Source organism: Vidua chalybeata, chromosome 3 (genome assembly GCF_026979565.1).
Source record: "Vidua chalybeata isolate OUT-0048 chromosome 3, bVidCha1 merged haplotype, whole genome shotgun sequence".
Lineage (NCBI taxonomy): Eukaryota > Metazoa > Chordata > Aves > Passeriformes > Viduidae > Vidua > Vidua chalybeata.
The window spans coordinates 31470081-31491732 of NC_071532.1; the positions used below are offsets into that span (position 1 = coordinate 31470081).

The 21652-nt window shown below is 43.2% G+C and overlaps 1 protein-coding gene across 7 annotated transcripts in view; it reads right to left on the minus strand.

The window, feature by feature from the left end:
- ENAH (ENAH actin regulator) overlaps positions 1-21652 on the minus strand; it is a 123528-nt gene that overhangs the window by 86662 nt on the left and 15214 nt on the right. For 3 of the 7 annotated variants that reach the window (XM_053938260.1, XM_053938255.1, XM_053938261.1), the window contains exon 1: positions 2889-2967. In XM_053938260.1, coding sequence (XP_053794235.1) covers positions 2889-2893 — 5 coding nt within the window. In that variant the 5' untranslated portion in view covers positions 2894-2967. Of the gene's footprint in view, positions 1-2888; positions 2968-14253; positions 14322-21109; positions 21354-21468; positions 21611-21652 lie in introns of those variants that run through there. The other 4 variants (XM_053938256.1, XM_053938257.1, XM_053938258.1 and 1 more) reach the window with 3 other exon arrangements.

Here is a 21652-nt window from a genome sequence, read left to right on the forward strand (position 1 = left end):
TCAGCTAACCAGAGTACAAAGAGAGCAACAGGTGTCCGTGGGAATCAGCTGTTTACCTAGGGCAGGAGACACAGATATACACAGCCCTATTCAAGCTGGCTCCTGAACCAAGTAACTTCATCCTTAGGCTAGACCATTTAACTGGGATATTTAATATTCAGAGTTTCTCCGCAACCTAAAACCCCTAACAGATGTTATTCAAATAGCATATCATTTCAATTTGAATACAAAGCAGACTACTGCAAGAATTAATTCTTGTGTAGTGTCAGTGTTTGTGTCTTACAGAACTGCTGATTATTTTAACATTCAAAGATGCTCTTCACAAGGATGCTTAGTATTGTCTGACAGAAGGAAAACCAGTTTGGTCTTTCGTAACTGACCAGCTAATCACCCAGACAAGACACAAGATCTTAAAACAAAATCATCAGAATTAGTTCAGGCTCATGATGGCTGAAGAATAGTCAAACCACAGGAGAGAAAGTGAGGATGCTTCTCCCCCCCACCCTGCCCCAGTTCATCTATTTATTTTTTTTTATTCTTTGGAGCAACAACTGCATACTTACCTGCCCAATAGCAGTGACAGAATGCAGTTTACTCATTCCACGAGACCATCAATATTGTGCCAAAAGTATATTTTTAGTATGAACTGCTAAGATTTAACAGCACCTGCAAACATAGGAGCTGTATATGAAATGCTGGTTGCTTGTCCCATCTACCCTGTCACTCCTCACCCATCAGACCTTGCCTTGACCAGCAAATGCACATTAAAAGTCATTGCCTGAACAAAATACAGCATGAAGATATTGTTTAAACATGTTTCAGAAATATACCATCAACCATAGTCTAAACAAGTCCAAAGAGAGAGCACGCAGTGAAAGCTTGCCATTGTACTGGAGTCGGACCAATTAAACAAAACTGAGTGAATTTAATAGTGCCTCTATAGAGAGAAAATACTTCTTTAACCACATCATTTTTTTAGCCTGTATAGTTTAATTGGTACAGCTTGTTGTTTTTGTTTTTTTTTTCCAGAGGGCTGGAACCAAGGGTTCTGGAAGTCAGTTTCCTTTGAAACACCCCATGACTACTCAGCAGAGCAACCCTCCAAATCACAACTGCATCTCCCCTTGCCAGCTTGATGCTCTACAGGCACGAGCGGGTAGAAAGCTTCAAGGCCAGTAATATATTCATTTACCTACATTTACTCGCTGCTGCAAGTCAACTATTCAAACACCTAAATAAGCAACCTAAGGGTAGGTTCATCCTAGACACTTTCCTGTTGTGCTGGTTAAGAGAAATACTTGTGCTCCCTCCAAGCTGGCAGAGGTCCTAGCACACATACAGTTACACCAGTGAACAGTGAGCAGTCTTGCTGCTATAGCTCACTTCACTCAGCATCACCCCCACAATTCAAACACTATTTGCCAGTACAAACCCCAAATTTACATGGGGCTTCCCAAGGTATTTATGCCAAGCCTTGCTCGATTAGCAGCATTCATTGTGCTAAAGGCTGTCAAGATAATTAAAAAGAACACCTCTGCTTAGGTGTAGGTTTTCCAAGCTGTAACTTTTCATTTGCAGGGTATCTGACTTCTACATGAGCAACATGAATAACTGAAAATAAATTATCGCAAGACAAAACAAAGCTTAAAATAACATAGGACATAAATACCTACAGTTAACAAAGAAAACTAGAGGGAAATACAGGAATACAATTCTAAACAAAACAGCAGAGAGATTGTTCCCATGCTTCCCGCTGCTACACTAACCTTTCCATTGAAGGTGCACTGAAAGAGGGAATCCTCACAGTACAAAAAATTTTATTAGGATTTTCCTGCAATTGACAAGGAATTCTAATCGCTCATCAGTTTTATGCAACAGTGGAATTTGCCGACTTTGCTCACGCAAATCTTGCCGGACCTCTACTCCAAAGGACCTCACGACTTACGGTCTTGTCTTTAAGACAAAGAAGGTTCATATCCAACTGCAAGGGAGACAATAACTTCCAGGCGAAAAAAAAAAAAAGGAAGGCATGAGTAACTCGTTTCCCCAGCTGTCTGAGTGAGGGGCAGGCCTGCAGGGAGCACGGCGTCCCCGGGCAGCCAGACCAGCGCTCGGCCACCGAGCCGCATTTCTCACGGGTCCTGCACCAATCCAGAAAGGAGATTATGGAAGCAGAACAGGCGCTAAAGGAGAGCTGGGGGGAGGATGGCGGGGGGAAGGGGGGGACGGGCCGGGGAGGCAGAAAATCGCCTCCAAATGAATGAGCCGGCAGGGAGCGGGAGTTCCCGGCGGGAAGGCGGCAGGCACCCACCTCCCTCCCTGCCGCCCCCAGCCGCGGCCACCTCTGTGTTTACATCCCAAACCTCCAAACGCGACACTTTCCCGGCTGCCGAGAGGGGGATCCCCCCTCCCTCCTTCCCCCCCGGCGCCTCTTTATTGATTACCGAGGGAAAAGCCCAGCTGCTGCTGCAATGCAACACGCGCCGGGTAAGGCGGAGGGAAAGGGGGGGGGGGGGGGGAAATCACCACCGGCAGAGAAAGAAAGGAGACGGACTCCCGGGGCTCACGCCGTGCCCGGCCCGGGGGAGGCGCCGGAGCGGAGCCGCCCCCCGCCCCGGACTCGGGCCCCGCCGCCGCCCCCCGACCGCAACTTCGCCGCCGCCGCGGGGGGACGGGGACGGCGGGCCGCCCTTCCCCCGTCGCCACTAACAATGGGCCCTTCCCCCACCGCGGGGCTCCCCTCGGCCCGGCCCCCTCCCCCGCCGCCGGCCGATCCCCCCGGCTCCCATTCCCGTTCCCGTTCCCGGCTGTGCGCCGTCCGAGCCGGGGGGCGCGGAGCATCGCCCCCCACTCCGCGCCCGCCGCCCGCTCCGGAGCCGGCCGCTCACCTCATGGTGCTGCCCGCGGTCGGGGAGCCGCTCCCGCTGCCTCGCTCGCTGCGCTGTCTCCCCCGCCCCGCCCCGCTGCTCGCCGCGTCCCCGCAGAGTGAGACCCCCGGAGAGCGAGACCCCCGCCCGGCAGCGCCGCCCGCCCGCCCGCTCCGCCGCTCCCTCCGCCGCCGGGCCGGGCCAGACCACCGCGGGGAGCCGGGGGTGGGAGGGGACGAGAGAGGTGGGGGAAAGGGGCGGGGAGGAGCGAACCACCGCGCGGGAAGGGCGGGGGGAAAGGAGAAAGAGGAGAACGAGAACGGGCGGGAGGGGGGAGCGCGGGGGCGGCCGGAGACACCGGCGGGGCCGCGGGAGCGGCGACGGCCGGGGGTGCGGGAGCGGCGGGCGGGAGGAGAGAGGGAGGGAGGAAGGGGCGGGCGGCGGAGGAGGAGGCCGCGCCCACCGCCGCGCTGTGCCCGGGCGGCTCGCTGGGGCTCGGCGGCCCCGGCGCGGGGTGGTGGGGGTGGAGGGACGGGGCGGCCGCAGGTGAAGCGGCGGCTCCTCGGGAGAATCGCCCGCCTGCGGCAGCGTCTTCCCCGGGCCTCGGGAGTCGCCCCGGAGCGGAGGGGCGGGATGGGCTCCCCCGGAGAGCCGCGTCCTGGCCGGCGGAGCCCGGCGCCTCCCGGCGTGTGAATACCTCCGCCCGTCCGCTGACCCTTCCCCACTCGGCCCCACGCTGCTTGCACCGGGCTCTGTCCGGCCGAGAGTCCTCGCCCGGTGCGGCGGTGCCGGGGCGGGAGGGAACACGGAGCCCCCGAGCCCCCCTGCCCGAGTTGGGCAGGTACCGACAGGCGACAGCACTGCGGGCAGTGGCCCCTCGGTGCCCCGGGAAGCCAGTGGCCTGAGCCTTTTGCAGGAATACAGGAATGTTAGTTCTGCATCTTTCGGTAGCCCCGCGCCTGTCCTAAATGCAGATTTGCGTTCTGCTTTCGGTACCTGCAGCGGACCCAGCACACTCTACAAGTAACTTTAACCCAGCTCGTGTTCGGCTCCTTTCTGTCAGCTAGCGAGTGAATACCCGTTCTCTTCCGTCTCGGTTAAAAGAAGCAATGAGCAAGTGTCTTTGCAATTCCCAATGCCGTTAAGCCATCTTGGTGCTTTTGCACCTCCAATTTCATTTTTCCCTAATGAATACCAGTGCTCCCTAGGGTCTAGTAGTAAAAATATACATGAGAAACAAATGTGTAAACATCTTCTTTATAAGTGTCTAGACACCTACATATAAAAAATTAAGAATTTTTTAAATATATATGTATTTCTGATGTAGGTTCCACACATGTAAGGGGATTTTACCATGAATCTCAGCTATTTGACACCACCTCTTCCTTGATCAGTGAGGCAGAGTCACTCTCTGTCAATTAATAGTGTCAGTAGCACTAATCAATGAAAAAAAAATGGCCAGGTATTAGAAAACACTAACTTGGAAACAAGGACAGGCTCTGAAACTGAAGCTAATGAAGAATAGTTTAGTAAGAAAACATGTTTTTACTGGCATGGGGATGATGTCAATGAAAATGTTGCAGTAAAGGTGAATCACAAAATGCAGATGAGTAATCAGAAGAAAAGCGACATCATGATCTTAAAAATTGTGTACCTTTGTTAACAATGTAAAGACAGTCTGAAAAGGGACACAATTGAATCTGGTAAATAAAATTACCTTAATTGCTTTCAGCAAATGCTGAGGACTCTAATGACTGGCAGTGGACCTCAGTTCTTAAGGCATAATGAATTTTCTAAGATCGGGGCTTCCTATCATCAGAACATCCTCCAAATAAAAGGTTTGGAAAGAAAGCCACTCTGGCAGTGAAAAGGCTCTTGAAGGCAGCCAAGCAGAAATGTTAAAATCTGTATCTATATAGATACATCTAAGATGTATGTTTAATGGGCTTCAGCAGGTACATCAGTAGAAGGAATGGCAGAGACAGAAGAAGAAGGATTTTGTTCAAAGACACCAGTTATTCTATAACAGAAAAAATCAGGATCATAATGTGACTGTCCTGATGCAACTGTCTGGTCTTATTAGTCAAACCTAAAAGAATTTTGACTGTGACACGTATATAAAAACCACTGAAAGTATGCCTGGGCTCCAGGTCTGCGTGAGAGGGAATGAAAATAGCCAGGAGCTTTTACTCCTGCAAAATAACTATTATCACTATTTGTGTTATATTACAAGGTGTTCTTCAGCCAAATCAGATACGGTCATAGCTGGATTTCTCAAGACCTACTCAGTGGTACAATAGAATTTGTAAAAATGCCAGAAGAATCATTTTGCATGCTGGCATCGCAGATGTCACCAAGTGCAAAGTCATTTTGGATGCTAGCTTAGTCAAAAATCCCATTGAATTAATCTGTAACAAAATACTAAATGTGCAGTAACTCATATTAGCAGCTACATGAGAAGGAGATGAGCCAAAATCATATAGGGCAGAAATCAAATTATAAACGTTGAACACCTCTTTCTTTCCAGGTCAATTTAGTGAGGTTATTGTCAAGAAATTAAAGTAGTCTAGCAGAAGAAGGAGTTAGTGTCATGTACATGTTTATGGTACTGAATAATGCATTGAGAAATCTGCCTGCTCTCGTAGCAGACCGTGTGCTCCCAAGCTGTAATAGCTCGGTGTGTCCTGTGTCCAAGTTGCTCGGTGTGACTCTGCTGTCACATTTCTCACTGACAGGATCCTCCAGCAGCACAGCATGGGTGTCAATGCCCTCTGCATCCTCTCCCACTGCTCTCCCTTCTTCTGGCAATGACAAAACTGAAGTGGCAGAAAGCCTTCTTAGCTGGTGGTGTCACACTAATAACCTGTGGCCCGTGACAACCTACAGGGCAGAGCCACGTAATGGTTCTTTTAATCAGTGTCCAAGGATTGTTTTCATGCCCTTCCTCCTCTGGATCCAAGCAGCTCAGAATACCCCAAAACGACTTTGCATTCTTCCCTCCTGCATTTTCTGCTGCTCAGCTGCAAGTGAGGACTGGAATTCAGGTGCTTCTACAAGCTAAGCCAGCTCAGGTTGAGCAGTACAGTGTGCCTGCTCTCCCAACAACCTGAGTAGTGAAGGCTTTCTGAATGCTAAGAAATGGCTCACCCATGCATAAACCAGAAGAGGATGTGTTCCTGTTTCATATCAGCCAAATGCAAGAGGCTTGGCAGGCGACTCCCAAGTAAACCTAGCAGATCCCATCGCATCTCATCAGTCTGGATCACCCTTAATACACGGTCAGGAGGAGGATGCATGATGTTCTAATGTTCTGGAGACATTCAGGGAATTCAAAAGCTTCAAAAAGCAGAGTAATTCTTTCTCTCACAGTGAGATTTCCCCTGTCTTCTCTGAAACAATTTCCCACTTTCCAGTCTTTGTTTCTTTAGAAAAGAGAAAATAGCTAAGATCTTCATATGCATATCTTCATATCTTCACTTACAAAAGTCAGTGTCCTAGTACAGCAGCTCATATGCAATATTACTTTGGCCTTCTTCAATGACTGTAAATAACAGAATGCAGGATACAGTGAAAGAAGTTTCTAGAACGGGAAAGTGTGGGGTTTTTTTCTGGTGGTTTTGGCTTTTTGAGGGTTATTGTTCTTTTCACTTAATACATCCAGAGTTTGGTTTTTGAATATATAAGAAAAGATACTTTATTTCACTTGTTTGGATTATTTTCTATAGAACTAGTATAGAAAGAAAGCACAATTTACTATATAATAGAAGTTGAGAGAGTTGCAACAACAAAGCATGAGCTTTCTCTCTAGAGATAGTGAAGGGCTTTCCAAAAATGGTGGACTAAAAGAAAATAGCTCTGACAGTGTGCTTCTGGTAGCATTGAAGATTATCAAAACAGAAGTGAATTAAGTAATTGAACGTATTATTCTCATCAGTGATTAAGTTAATCTAATTTATAAATATATCTTTTGCTCTGGACCAGACACAGAGCTGATGCCTGAACCAATTCTGTGAGGTCATGGTTAGTTGAACAAAATGAAGATCCAACTATTACATAGATAGTTAAAGTATACTGGCTAGTATAATTCTTCCTGTCCTCTTCTTGCTTTCCCTCAACCCCAAGTCATTTTCAATTTCAGGTTGCCATGAGTCAGCTGACTGCTGAACTGTTGCATAGCAGACCATTAAAGGAAATGCTTTCAACTTAAAAGCTCCTTAGTTTTGTTTTATTTATGAAATTACACAGTTTTTCCTAACTGCCTTCTGGGGAAGGGGGAGTAAACTATCTCTAAAATTCTCTAGGAATGCTAAAATAAACAATTATTGGCATGACTCAGCAGATAACAACAACAGTAGCCAAGAAGGTCTTTTCTTAAAGGAATAATATTTTTATTCTGTTGTAGAAAAGGCAAAACAACATCGCCAGCAAAGGAAGCAAATCTTTTGCTATCAAACACAGCCCTTTGACTCCCAGAGGTGAAACTTGGTATTCCTACCAGCATACCCTGCTCCTTGTTGTACAAGTAAACAACTCCTAGATCTTCCATCAGGCACCTCCAAAGAGGACTGAAAACAGCAGCTGAAGCTTTCCACTGTGCTTCTTTCCACCAAGGTTCCTAAAAGTGCCCCCCACACTGTCAAACAGCATCAGCACATCAAACCACAAGCCTCTGTAGATGTGAGTGGGGAGTATGTGTCTTTCAGGCTGTTCCCAGTAGACTCAAATACTTAAGTGAAAATTCCTTGTATAAAAAGGGATTGTTTCCCCCCCCCAGGTTTACCATGAAAAGAATTTGTATTGTGCTGCAGGCTATTCAGTGAGGGTTGAAGTCTCTTTTTGTGTAAGTACTGTCTACCAAGTGTAAATCGATGTGTTGTATACTTAGTGTAAAAATGCTTTTCTTACACTCAGATAAATTATGATTGTTGTTTTGACTCTAGTCTTTCATTTGCCTCCACTCAGCTGCTGACTTTTGTGGTTTCTGAGATGAAATGTTGATTTAGGACCGGTGGAATTGACCAATCTCATCTCTTCCTTTACATCTAATTTTATACTCTTATCCCATAATAGTCTTACTTGCCACCACTCTGCATTCTTCTTATGCATTACCAATAAAATGTATTCATTATGTCCTTCTCTCTCCCTTGCTAATGTCTTAGAACAAATTGTACTCTGCTGCTTTATCTTTTCCTGGAGCAAAGTCAAGGCACAAAGCTGGCCCAGGATTTGGTTAAGATTGTTTTGAGCCATCTTTTCTTACAACTCTAGATGAGTTATTCTCTGAGGTACTCAATCACAGCCAAGGATTCGGGCCATTATTAATTAGTTATTATTAATAATTGTTAAGTGCCTACAGTGCTCTTGTAACATAAAAAAGGGCAGGCTTCTTGCCCAGAAGAGCTATGTATGGGATGTCTACACTGCAGTCTCCCATGTCTATGCCAGTTTTAAAATACTCAGGTATTACTTATCTTACTTACTCTACCTCAAAATGCACTGAGCTCTGCAAGCAGCTTCTATAACCCCAGCTGAGGTTTGACTTTACCAGAGCACATTCACTGCACTGTACCCCTTCATCCTGTTTGAGATTAGGCAGGCAGATGCCAAAGGAAATGGTGTAGCCTTTCAGTTGGAAGCCTGTACTGAATTTCACCTGAAATTTTACTCAGGTTATTTTACTCAGACTCTGTTGCAGATACGTTCTGCATTTTGTCCATCTTTCTCCTTCCTTCTATTTTAGATGAATGACAACATACTTACTATTGCTGGTAAGTTTTCATTCACTACAAAGTTGGAATAACTTACGCTGGAAGTACTGTCCCAGTTATAGATGAATGACAACGCTTTTACTATAGCTGGTTAGTTTCCATTGACTGCAAAGTCGGAATAACTTGCAGTAAAAATAATGTCCTGATTATAGATGAATTACAACACTTTTGCTATTGTGAGTGAGCACCTGTGGATTGCAAAGCTGTTAGTAACCTACAATACAAATACTGTTCCAAAAAAGGTTGCATCTTAGTCAGATGATAACCTTTTTAGTCCTTTTCCAGCACTGCAGATTCTGCTTTCTGGCAATAGCTATAGCCAGTTCCATAATTTGGATTTCAAATTTAGTAAGTGATAAATCATGCATGAGACCCAAAATATACAAAGCAGCAGTTGCAAAAATATTCTTCCTCAGTATTTTAGACAGAACATCACAATTTTTTTTGCCAAAAGAATTAATGTTTCTATAAAAAGACATGTGAAGAAATGAGCTCTTAAGAGATTACAACGCTAACACATGCCATTATTATTACTATAACTAGCTAGAAACTAGCTAGTTTCAGAATGTAGATATAGTCTATAAAATCAATGAGAAGGAATTTCTTGCAACTGGCCCTAAGTCACACTTCCAGGACTAGGGATCTGTATCTTAGCCATAATCACTCTCTCTGCTGAGTATTTATTTATTCTCCACTTCCTCTGTTAGTTCAGCTCCCATGTGTCACAAATACAACCACATAAACAGTGATGGATTTTCTCCAGCTCTTTCCACCCTCAGACAGCACAGAACCACCTCATACCCTATTTCCTGTGTCACAGGTTTATTTCTAAACAACTCATCCTGAGTGTTTGACACTGACTGGTGTGCTGCAGTCAGGGATTCAGCTACTACGGTCAACTGACTGCCACTCATTAAAGAATACCACTCATTAAAATGTACTGCTGGAGACTCTACATTCAAATCCTTGCTGAATGCTGGGCTTTCTTACTGGTTAATAAGAAAGGATTCATCTTCTGGAGCATGTAAATAACTAGAGGTAGGAAAAGACCAATAAAAATTCCCCACCAGGCTTTTTTCAGAGTTTTCAAAAAACAACCTTCTACTATCTGGAATACATTTTACTGTCAGAAGTTCTTCTTTGTAAAACTTCCCTTGTTTCTCTTAGGCTTACTGTGTCTAGATAAATTCTATCTTCCCTGTTTTTTCTCTTCTAAATAGCTATAAATTTTATCACAGACTTCTTCAGACATCAACTATCCCAAAAATATCAACTGCTCTCTATCACTAAACAAAATTTTTCATTGTTCCCATCGTTCAGTTTTTCAAAAGCTTCCACTTATATTTTGTGGTTTTGTTCTAAGCTTCCTCCCATGTCTCTAGTCCTGGAAACAAAACTAATATCTTTATTCAAGGTACGAACAACTACTCTTTGCTTCTGAACATGGGAACCGAAATCATATTTCAAGAGACTGCTTCCATTAGAGTTGTTGTCAGTCTTAAAGATTCTGTGGCTTTATAATAAAGGACAGGTAGCACCAACTGGAGACAGAATGATTTGTAACCCTAAGAGATGCTCAGACAATCATTTTATTTAATTGTCATGACTGGTTGAACATTTCTAACCTTACGATTGTGAATAGAGGTTGCTTTGTGCAGGGAAATGACTCTTCTAACAATGATCCATTCATTCTGCTGTGACTACACCAGTGGGTGAAAGGGAAATGCAATGTTTTAAATTATTATTATTATTATTAAAACAACTGTACTAGGGTATTGGCACAACTGCAAAGAAATAAAACCCTTCCATTGCTTACCTGTTCATTGTTTAGAATCATCCTAAACTGGTAGCAGCCATAACCATTAGCATCTGATAGGGTTGGTATATCATAAAATCACCAGTAAAACCCTCCAAGAGCTCCAGAACAAAATCAAATAGAAAAAGGAAGCCTACAGAGGGTGGAAGCAGGAACAGGGAGCCTGGGAGGAATATAGACAGAATTGTAGCCAGGGGTCAGATTATGAAAGCCAAAACCCTGATGGAATTAAACCTGGCCAGGGACATCAAAGAGAACAAAAAAGGTTTCTATAGGTACATTGATGATAAAAGAAAAACCAAGGAAAATGTGGACCATCTTCAGAAGGAAATGGAAGACCTGGTTACCCCGGTGGGACATGGAGAAGGGTGAGGTCTCAATGACATTTTGCCTCCATTTTCACCAGCAGGGGTTCCAGCCACACCAGCCAAGTCACAGAAGGCAAAGGTGGTGACTGGGGGAATGAAGAACCACACAGTGTAAGGGAAGAACAGGTACCAGAGCATCTAAGGAATGTGAGGTGTACAAATCCATGGAACCTGATGAGATGCATCCATGGGTCCTGAGGGCACCAGTGGATGAAGTGGCTAAGCCACTATCCATTGTATTTGAGAAATTGTGGCAGTCTGGTGAAGTTGGCAGTTGGTGGATAAGGAATTGGCTGGATGGTCACTCTGCAAGAGCTGTGGTCAGCAGCTCAATGTCCAAGTGGAAACCAGTGATGAGTGGTGCTCCTCAGGGGATTGATGCTGTCTAACACCTCCGTCAGTGACAGGGACCGTGGATGGAGTGCACCCTCAGCACGTTTGCTGGGCACATGAGCTGAGTGGTGCTGTCAACATGCTGGAGGGAAGGGATGCCACAGGGACCTTGACAGGATTGGGCCAGCCCATGTGAACCTTATGAAACTCAGCAAGGCCAAGTGTACGGTCCTGCACTTGGATCTTGGCATCCATCCCTGGAAGTGTTCAAGGACAGTTTAGGTGGGCCTTTGAGAGACCTGCGGTAGTGGAAGGTGTCCCTGCCTAAGGCACAGGGTTGGAACTAGATGGTCTTTAAGGTCTCTTCCAACCCAAACCATCCTAGGATTCTGTGATTCTACAAATATGAGCTAATGTGTTGGTAAAAACATGTTCAGATAAAAATGCTAGGAAGATAAGATGCCCATCTCTTTCCACAAGAAGTGATGGATAAGGTGAAAAATGCACAACTGAATGGGAATCTATGCAAGGTTGCCAGCCTGTTCCTAAAACCCAGCAGCAAGGGCAATCCTTGTGTGCTCCTTTGGAGCAATGGCTGAGAAAAGGAGCAGGAAGTGAAATGGGGCTTCAGCAAGAAGGTGGTGAGGTTACAGTGCTAAAAAATTGATAAAACCCTGTATGAATTCATCAGTATTTGTCCTGGGAAAAGAACACATCATTGATCTACAAAGGCAAAGAATGAATTTTTTAAAAGGAATTACCATATAATCATGTTTCATAGACATTACTCTAAACATAACAACATTACTCTAAACCGGATCCAGAGAAAATATAATACCAAAGTCAGTCTGCCATTGTAGAGGTGGGTTTTGCATTTATCAGTTTAATTTTGGCTTTAAAACCAAAGGAGGCCAGTTACTTACTCTGATAAAGCTGCTATGCATTGCCCTTCCATCTCTTAACCTCATCAGAAAAACTCAAAAGGAGTTTTAAAACAGACACATTACAAGATTCATTTGACAAAAACCATCATCAACTTCACATTCTTCTCCAGAACAGTTGGAGTGTCCCGAGGACAGCTGAAAGCAGATATGTGCCTCCTGTCCCACCAAAGTACAGGGATTCCTGCCTCACAACGGTCCTTTGGGGTTGACCACGCTTGTGGTAACTCAGAGCAGGCTGGAAGGGACTCCTCTCCCTTCCCAGGCTTTGCTTGGAAAGGGAGAGGAGTTAGGTAAAGCTCAGAAGATGAACTAGCCCAGGGAATTACAGGGGGATTTCATGCATGAATCAGATCATGTTAGGTCAAAGCACACCACAAGAAGTGATGCCTTTGAACCTGAACAAAATGGGACTAAAAGCATTGCTTTGGAATCCTGGTCTGTGACTTGTACAGAAATGTAGGAAATTTCACCCCAGTAAACAAATTCTGGTTGCATTCATATGTTAACTAAGAAAGAGGTGCTCTTGCCTCTACTTACATTCAAATCACTGAGAAAGCCCAAAGCTGTTGATTTTTTTGGGAAGATCACCCTGGTATAGGCTGCAGGAAGGTCTTGGACAGAGGAGTCCCTGTTGAGCACAGCTAAATCCATGAGCTTTCTCTACAAAGCTCTTCATTTGTAGCATTTTCAGGCAATTTTTGGAATGGATCTTCTAAGTCACAGAAATAATCAAGTTACCCTCATTGTCACTGCATAACAGGCTCACCCAGGACAGCAACGCTGGTTCATGTGCTACACAAGTACCTGAGCATGTTCTCTCTTTGTGAGTTAACCTTTAACATAAATCAGCTGAGACTCTGACCCACATAAACTGTGACCTTACAACAGGGCATTTCTTCTTCCCTTCAGTTTCAAACACAGCAGCTCATCTTTTCATTTACATGAAGATCGTTTACATCAATTACATCTAAATTTTACTCTATAATTAAGATCCCTTTGCACGAAAAAAAGTGGTTCAAAATGCATTCATTAATAACATTAAATAAGAACACAAGAGACTGCCTTGAATTTTTTGTTCCTCATCTAAGAATTCTGTGAAGCCAGCTGCAATTCACAAAATTGCTCAGCTTCAGAAGTATTTCTCCCTCAAATTCTTAGACCTTTTGGACATCTTACTGGTTTCTATGAGGGCTCTCAAGCAGCTAAAAATGAGTTTCTCTTCCTATATCCTGCTATGTGTACCTTTGCTTAGTCCTTCACAACAGGTTTTCCTCAAAAGCTGAGAATTTTCCATAGCTGATGTTTTACCTGCAAAGTTCTGCAGACAGACTCCTGAGATGCTGACCTCACTTGTTTAATGATTTCTCTTCAGCTACTGTATTCTTACAGCAACAGTAGCAAGGAGTTCTGGCTGGTTGTAAGAACCAGGAAAAGGCTTGTCCAAGTGTATTCAGGGGACTTAAATGTAACAGCAGAGACAATCATGTTAATCCACAAATCAATTTTAAAAATTCACCCTAAGCATCCAAGATTTTATCTTCATTGTCTCTTCTCCTTTATACTCTAAAGAAAAATTTTGTTTAATGTTAAATTCATTATTATGGCTGTGACAGATGGGTATAGAAACTATGGAGTAATTGCAGAAGGGGGTCATTAGTAGGGAAACACTAATGTGAATGTTTAGTACGAAACAGTGATCTTCCATAATCCATCAAAATGCCAAGATTGCTGAATATGCACTTCAAAAGGCAGATTCTTTGCTGCTATTTCACTTTACAATGGGTTTGTCCAAATGGGAGTATTGTGCAGAATTCTGTTTTGCTGGTTTCTGGTGTCTTTAGCACAGTGGAAATAAATGATGAAGAATCCCCATGCATTTGCAAAGCTTACTGGGAATCTTTGTGCAAGAAAAGGGAAAGGTTGGAAGCTATGACCATGTGAAACACAAATCATAGTCCATGTTCAGAATACCTGGCTGGCAACACCCAAAAGGATGGAGAGATGGATCTGCTAATGCCATATATCATGCTCCCTCTGCACTGCCTGTTTAGCTCCTCTGGGATGGAAGAAAAGATAATGGCAGCCTTTGGCTTCATGCCTGTCATTGCCATGACACTTCCATACGTTCCCTTCAGCACTGTGTACGTCTCCCTTTACCTCTCAGCAGCAGCAGCATCAGTTACTCAACAGGAAACGTCTCGAAGTAAGCCTTTCATTTGAGGAGTCTGCCAAAATGAAAACACTTTTAGAAAGAGAAAACTGATCTGCTAAACAGAAATAAATCTGAAATTAACTGAAATCAAAATCACATGTTTCCCCCCCCCATGTCCCCACCCAAGTCTCTGGATGTTGGGAACCTTAAGCTCCATTCTAAAACTAGACTCACAGTCTGAAAACTGACCTCAGACTCAAACTTTGGTGAAGTGGCTTGAGATTATATGTTCTCTACTTAGATATAAATGCACAACTTTAGATCTCCTGTACTGACAAGCTCTTTCCTAGAAACAAAATCTCGTGATTTTCTGTTCAATTAGATTGTGTATTTAAATTAATTCGCTAGTCTTTCTCTGGAAGCAAATCATCAAATAGAAGAGATACCTGTACTGTTCTAATTGACTTAAATAGAAATAATGAATGTACAACCTTTGGGTTGATTGGACACCTGAATTATTTCTCACTGAGAAAAATAATACATCTATCCACAAGCAAATTTTCGGAAGAGAAAGTGTGATAATTTCATCAAAAAAGCATTAAGGTAAAAAAGTGGGCTAGAATTGCACACATTTACTGAGTGGAGCCTCCATCCATTGTTAGGGCTTCACTTCGAAGACTGAAGTGAAACAGCAACAGTTTATTTCTCTCTGAGATTTCCATAATAGAGGAGAAAGGAAGATCTGCTCCATGTGTTTAGCTATAGACTATCTAGGAATTCTTCTGAATAAAATACACCAGGATTTGCAGTTGCCACCTTTATTCCCTCTGACAGAAATAATTCCATTGAAATATTTTTTCCAGACGTATTGGGTTTGCATTTTATTAAAAAGGATAAAGCTGTTGTTATAGCTAGAAAGAAAGAAGCCTTTCCAAAAAAGAGTACCTTGAACCAATTTTTACAGAATACAGTCTATTTATCTCACAAAATTAAACTCTTGTACTTGGAATTTCATATACAAAACACAAAGCTCAGGAACAATTCCCATAAGGATTCATTTAACAGGCTTCATTATGTGGAAAGGGTATAAAGCAACCAAAAACCTAAAATGGCTGCTCGGCATTATATTGTTCTGTGGCTGCAAGCATGATTTACAACTATGCATTTTCTGCCCTTGTTTCTTTAGCTTAGTGCTGAATTATAAATTAACAACTGGATCCTGGCATTCTTCTAGTTCAAAAAGAAAATTCACCTGTTTGAGGGACACTTTTTTAACACATTCAGTCAATGAAGTCTTTACAAGGAAATGCTTTATTTGAAGAAAAAAGACCCCAACCCCTTTCTGTTTTGCTCTTAAACAAAGAGTAAAGACAGCTATATGTAAAACCAGGCCAAACAGTTCCATGTCAGCTTGTTTGATGCAGTTCAAGTAACTGTGGATAACCAATTCACAGAAAAAGTGAACTGGTTTGCCCTGGCTTGATTTGAATTTAGATGTGCAATAAATTTGTCCACTGATGTAGGTATTTGACAACACATGTAGTCTGCAAAATCCCTTTCAGTCTGCCTGACAACATGAATCTTTTTGTCTGCTCAACACTTGTGATCCATATCTGTTATTAAATAATGTACACAAATGCTGCAACAAACGAATCATAAATAATTACTGAGCGTTTTTTTTAATAGATGACGCAAGTCCCCGCCTCAGGGGCTTGCTGTCTACCTCAAAAATGGGCTAAAAAGATGGAAAATTATACACAACACCAGAAATTAGGAGGGGTCTGGCACTGCTTGGAACTAAAGGCTTGACAGAAGACATTGGAGGAAGAGAAGACAGAAGTGTGAAGTTCAAAGCCAAGAGCACAGCAACACCAAAAAGCCATCCAAGTTTTACTTTCATACTGGGTGTGATCTCAAGACCTGCTGGAGGGAGAATCACCAGGTAGCCAGTCCTTGCTGTATTTCGAGCTCTGTCCCAGCTAGACCTGAATGTTTGTCATTAAACAGATGCATATCTAGGAAGGTGTGACCAATCTAAGGGATGCAGTTGTGCTTCGTGTTTGCAGGCCCCCAGCTGGGCCCTTGTGCCTTTCCAAAAGCCTCAGCATGGGGCTGTGAGCGGCTCTGTGGGGCATTCCCAGGGGTTTCGGCAGACTGGTGGAGACGACTGTCCTGGCACTTTGCATCCTCTGACCACAGCCACTGAAATAGCTCTTGAGCTGTCAACCACAGCCCTGGGGAACAGGGAAGGTTCTTCAGCTCTCTGCTTGTATTACAGGCCTGGATTAGGCTGATTTAGCCTTTTTTTTTTTTTTTTTTTTTTTTTTTTGTAAATAACGCATCAGGATCTGCCAACAATATTCCTCCCATTTTATCTGATCTCATATGAATTAGTTTTAGTAAGAACTGGTTTTCCCTGAAAGAAAGCTATTCTCTAAAAAAAGCTTTGTACACTTAAGACATATGGGACAGAAGGAAGCCTGCATCTTGCATTACTTTTTTCTTTCAGTCACCAGAAAAATCCTGAAATTGCCCTTTTTAGCAAAGAGAAAAGATAAATGGGTTCATTCTGAATCAAAAATAATAGATATGTCTTGTGCCATTCTTGACAACCTTTTCTGAAGTCTCATTAGCTCACAGAACATGTGCACAACTCCCACCTCTGAGAAATTTACACAGGTGTAATTCCACCAAAATAACAGTTGAATAGCTGTAGTAGAATGAGAGCTATTTTTGTCACTTCTCTCACAAAAATTAATTGAAATAGATACTTTACAGAGGTAGCAGCAGCCAGTCCTCCTTTCTGACAAGCTTACATGCACTGGAGACATTGCTTGGGGTCATCATACTCTGTATTTTGGTGCATAGACTTAGTGAATGGCATGCATGTTATGCTTACTAAGCTACTTTGGATAAACATGGAAAAAATCTAGTGGTGTAGTTGTCACAGACCAAAATGTGCTATGTGATTTGAAGGGAGATTCCTTTGCTGTGTGTCATTTACCTTTTATACATTGCTGCTGAGCAGTATTTCATAACCATTCATTCTTTGGATGCCCACACTGACATTGTTATATACATACAGGCAGAAGAAAATGGGAACTGTGCGCTCTTCCTCTACGTCACATTATAGTCCACAAACAGCTTTATTGCTCTTTACCATGTTTGGGAACAAAGGCAAAGGAATGACGTATGTGTATGTCTCACAGTAGAGCAATTTCCTTCTCACACTTGGAAAACAGAGCTCCTCTCTTTTACATATGGTTTCTGTACACATGCATAGCCTTGGGACATCAGGATCAGAGGAGAAAAACCTCTCATGTTTCATATGTAAATCAGTGACAGCCCTGGTCATGTGCTAAATGATAAATAAGCTGGCATGGTGGAGCCAGCAAAAAACTTTAATGCTTTAATTTTTAACATCATTTCTCAAGCCATGATCCTGCAAGTCATACGGATTTTTGAGTAGGTTGGGCCCTGTCATGAATTAACTGTTGGCATAACTGATACAACAGCAAACAGCTTCCTAGATAATGAACTTCTTTGGGAAAAGAACTGCTTGTGTCTCTCTGCACAAGACCACCTCGCTGATTCCTGCCTTTCCTGGCACACCTGGAGTGCACTCACTGTGCTTCAGTCACTGTGAATTCCTTGAATCCACTGACACTGTAGGGAGAGAATTATGATATTTAGGATACCACAGGAATTGAAGTTAATATGGGATCTGTTTTTCCCTCCTGTCCCCTGTGGCACTCTGAAACCACCCTGTGATGCCTCTGTGTCTCAATTTCTGCCTTCATGGTGATAATTTTCCCATCCCAGGAAGTCTGAGAGCCTGTAAATGTGTTTAATGTGAACTGAGGTCGTCGGTTGCAGTTTTCAAAGCAGATGTAGCTATTTTGTAAAGGAAGTTGTGACATTATGGATAACAAAGATAAGGCTTCCCATATCTGAGGTTTTTACACTCTCAATTTAATTCACTGTTTTCTTGCTGAATTGCAATATTCCACCATTAGTAAGTACTAATGATGACAGCTGAAAGTTGCACTGTGAGGTATCCAACTCATCTCAATACTTTGGAATAAAACTAGCCCAACTAACCCAAGCAAGAATGAAGGATACTGTGTTGCCTTACAAACATCCACATACTTTCCTGTAGTAATCCTAGGCCATCCTTACCCTGAAGGAGGGACAGATCACAAATGCTGATATCAAGGAGGCAACTTTTGCTGATCCTATCATAAGCCTCTCAGTTAGCCCAAATCTCTGCCAATTGCTTTCCAGTCATTCAGTAAAGAACGGGCAGGCTTGGATTAAACTTGTGCGCTGTGACAGAGAGCAGGGTGGAAATGCAGGGGGAGCAGCCCTGTGACAAGATATTTGGGTTACCTGGAGTACCACAGAGCTTAGAAGCAAGGGAGCCTAGGATGAGGTCTAGAAGAAGGAGCTCCTGGCAGCTAGAATATGGCCATGGTGGGGACTAAAACCTGAAGCTGAAAGGAGACTGAGAAACAGGGATGGAGACAATGAGATGTAAGGCTAAAAGGGCTAAGTTGGAAGTGTAAGAAGGAAAAGCTAGAGTAATTAGGAGTTGAACACTTCAGAGTTGTTTTAAGAGATGTGCCCAGATGGGTTCCTCCCAGAATGTGGAATAGAACCCAAAATTTCTGACTTGCATATTTTTGTATTTTTCCTACTGAGATCTACTAAATAAAAATGGATGCCTTTTCTCCTTGCAGCCTGCACAGGGATGATACATTTCTGCACAGTGAGAGTTGTCCAGGAACCTCTGCTTCAATCTGTGGACTGGAATTCCTTCCAATGAAACAAATAGAACTGAATGTAGTAATATGTGAAAGGAAATCAACTTTCCTTCCTTAAAAAGCTAAGAAATTCTTCGATAGGCATGTGTTTGTGTATATATATGCACACACACATAGTGTGAAGGGAACTTGTAATGTCACTGCCTTCAGAAAGCAGGAAGTACAAGAATACAACAATTGGAGCTCAACCATTGCTCATCTGCTCTGAGCACTTCCATTTTTATCCAGTCTATTTCTTACACCTCATGCAGAGGTTCCTCCAAGTCCTCCAGTGCTCCACAGTTACTTCAGCCTTTTATTCTTGGGAAGTGTTTGGGTTGTGGTAGTCCCTAAGTCAGAGATCCAGTCTGTTCATGGACTACTTCACAATCTAAAGAATCTGGACTGTAATTCCATAGCTGGAACTTTTCACTGCAGTGCTCAAATAGAATTCAACCAACCCCCAGCTTATCTCGCTGTTCTTCCTACTCTTCTTCCTTTTATTTGTTCTTTGCTTCTTGGGCTTTTTTTTTTTTCACACTTTTTTCAACAAAAAATGAAAGCATTCTATATTTCTTCATCACTCTTTTCCTTTCCACCTCTTCTGTTTCTGTGCTTCTTTTCCACAATTAGCTCTTTTTTTCCCCCTTCATTTTTATTTCCCTCTCCTGTCACAAGGAATGAAGCTTGAGCCTGGATCTTGCATTATCTTAATAATTATTTGAACCTGTATTACATCTTTAGACCACCACTGTAGTCACAAGAGTTAAAACATCTATTTTTCTTAAATTTTTTTTCCTATAAAAACTGATCCTAGGCAGCCTTCCAATTATGATATCAGTCTTGTAACGTTTGCCTGAATTTGCTGACATCCTGAAGGAATGATCTCAAGAGGTGTATTCTCCTGGCTGAAAGGGCCAGCAATGACACATCAGTCAGTCGTTGGCCTGCCCACAGCTGATTATTTCGGGGGTTGGAATGGTGCAGGTGGAGAGAATGGAGCCCCCCAAGAGGAAAGATCTGGAAACAGCTGGAATAAAGATGTGCAGGAAGGATGAGGGGTTAGGAAAAGAAAATCTAAGGAGAAAAAGGAGGAGCTTAAGAGCCCAGAGGTAGAAGCAGCAGTAGCCTAGAGCAGAGATTTCCTGAGTGTGATGGAGAACAGGAGAATAAGAACTGATTAACTTCCAGTTGTAACATAATTTTAATCCATGAAAAAGCCTCCTGGTGGTATCAGTATGAGAGCCAGTGATAACTGGGGAGATTATAATGAAACACCATAGCCTGCTTTCTTTTCTCTTCAGCTCTGCTCTATCATCTTCCTTATCCATCCCTATTTTCTCTGCCTAGACCTGTCCAGCTCCTACAGGAGTTAACAAGAGCTTTGCCATCAACTCCAGGAGGAGCATAGTTGTGAATTATTGTAAATTGAGGCCAGCCATGGCAACAGACTCACATAAGGGCCAGTTCCACATCAGGAAGCAGAGGATGTTTCACTGACAGTGCTAATGCACTGTCAAGCAATAAAACTTCTGGTTTCTGGCATATTTTGGAGCAATATGACAAAAAATTGCAGAATCCACAATAATATCCTACCCACAGTTTTCTACTGACCCTAATTACAGTTCTGTTGCTCAAGCTATATAATTTGATTTTCAACAGCACACCAAAAAGGCAGGAGCTCAGCGGTTCCCAGAGCGATTGCACAGTTTGCTGGACAAATGTGTTTTGCTTCTGGTCAGGACTTAGGTGAATAATTAATTAGGAAGTTAGATGTCCAAACAGGTCTGCAGTAGGTCTACAGAGCAAGAACAGTTAGTTAGGGCTGGCATGCCTGGATGCCACTCCAAATGTTGAAAGTTGCTGGTAGCTCTTTTCTCTAATGGCAGGTGGTAGATCCAGTGGAGGCCACAGTGTTCTTGCACTTTCATTCCAAGTGTAATTTTCATGTTTTCAGAGATAACCAAAGGACTAAGAACCACTGGTGTGGTGGCACTTAGCTCTCATGTATATGACACCAAAAATATCTGCTGGAAAAGGAAGATATCATTTTACTCACCATGTGTATCTTGTTTGGACCTTAAAGCATTTTGCCTTTCTCTTATTTCCATACAGGTACATTTTTGTTTATTTTGCCATTGAAACCCCTAATCTTTTTTTTTTGTCTGTTGTTGTTGTACACCACAAGCTGACTCTACCAGATGAGCATTGCTGTGGTTCATTCAAGAGCTGCCACCCTCAGCTAACCTGTCCTTCTGAAGAAGGCTTCCACCTGATGCAGCAGGAAGTCTTTGCTTCCACCCCTGTGGAGACATCAGTGCAAACCCAGTAAAAAATCCAGCAAAGGTGAATATAAGTACACAATCAGGTTTTCCATGAGCAAACTGAGGTGTGACAGCTCATTACACCCAAGGTTACCTGGGTGGCAATGACCTCCAGCCAAGCAGCAGGTGGGAAGCCAAGGCAGCCTCTTCTGTAGCGCTGCAGCAAAATTCACCAGAGCTCATCTCTCAACATGGAGTAATGTTCTTGGCATCAGTGGGAACCAGGCTTCCTCTGACTGAAGTGAAAAGTAGCAAGGGACATGATTTTAGATTGTTAC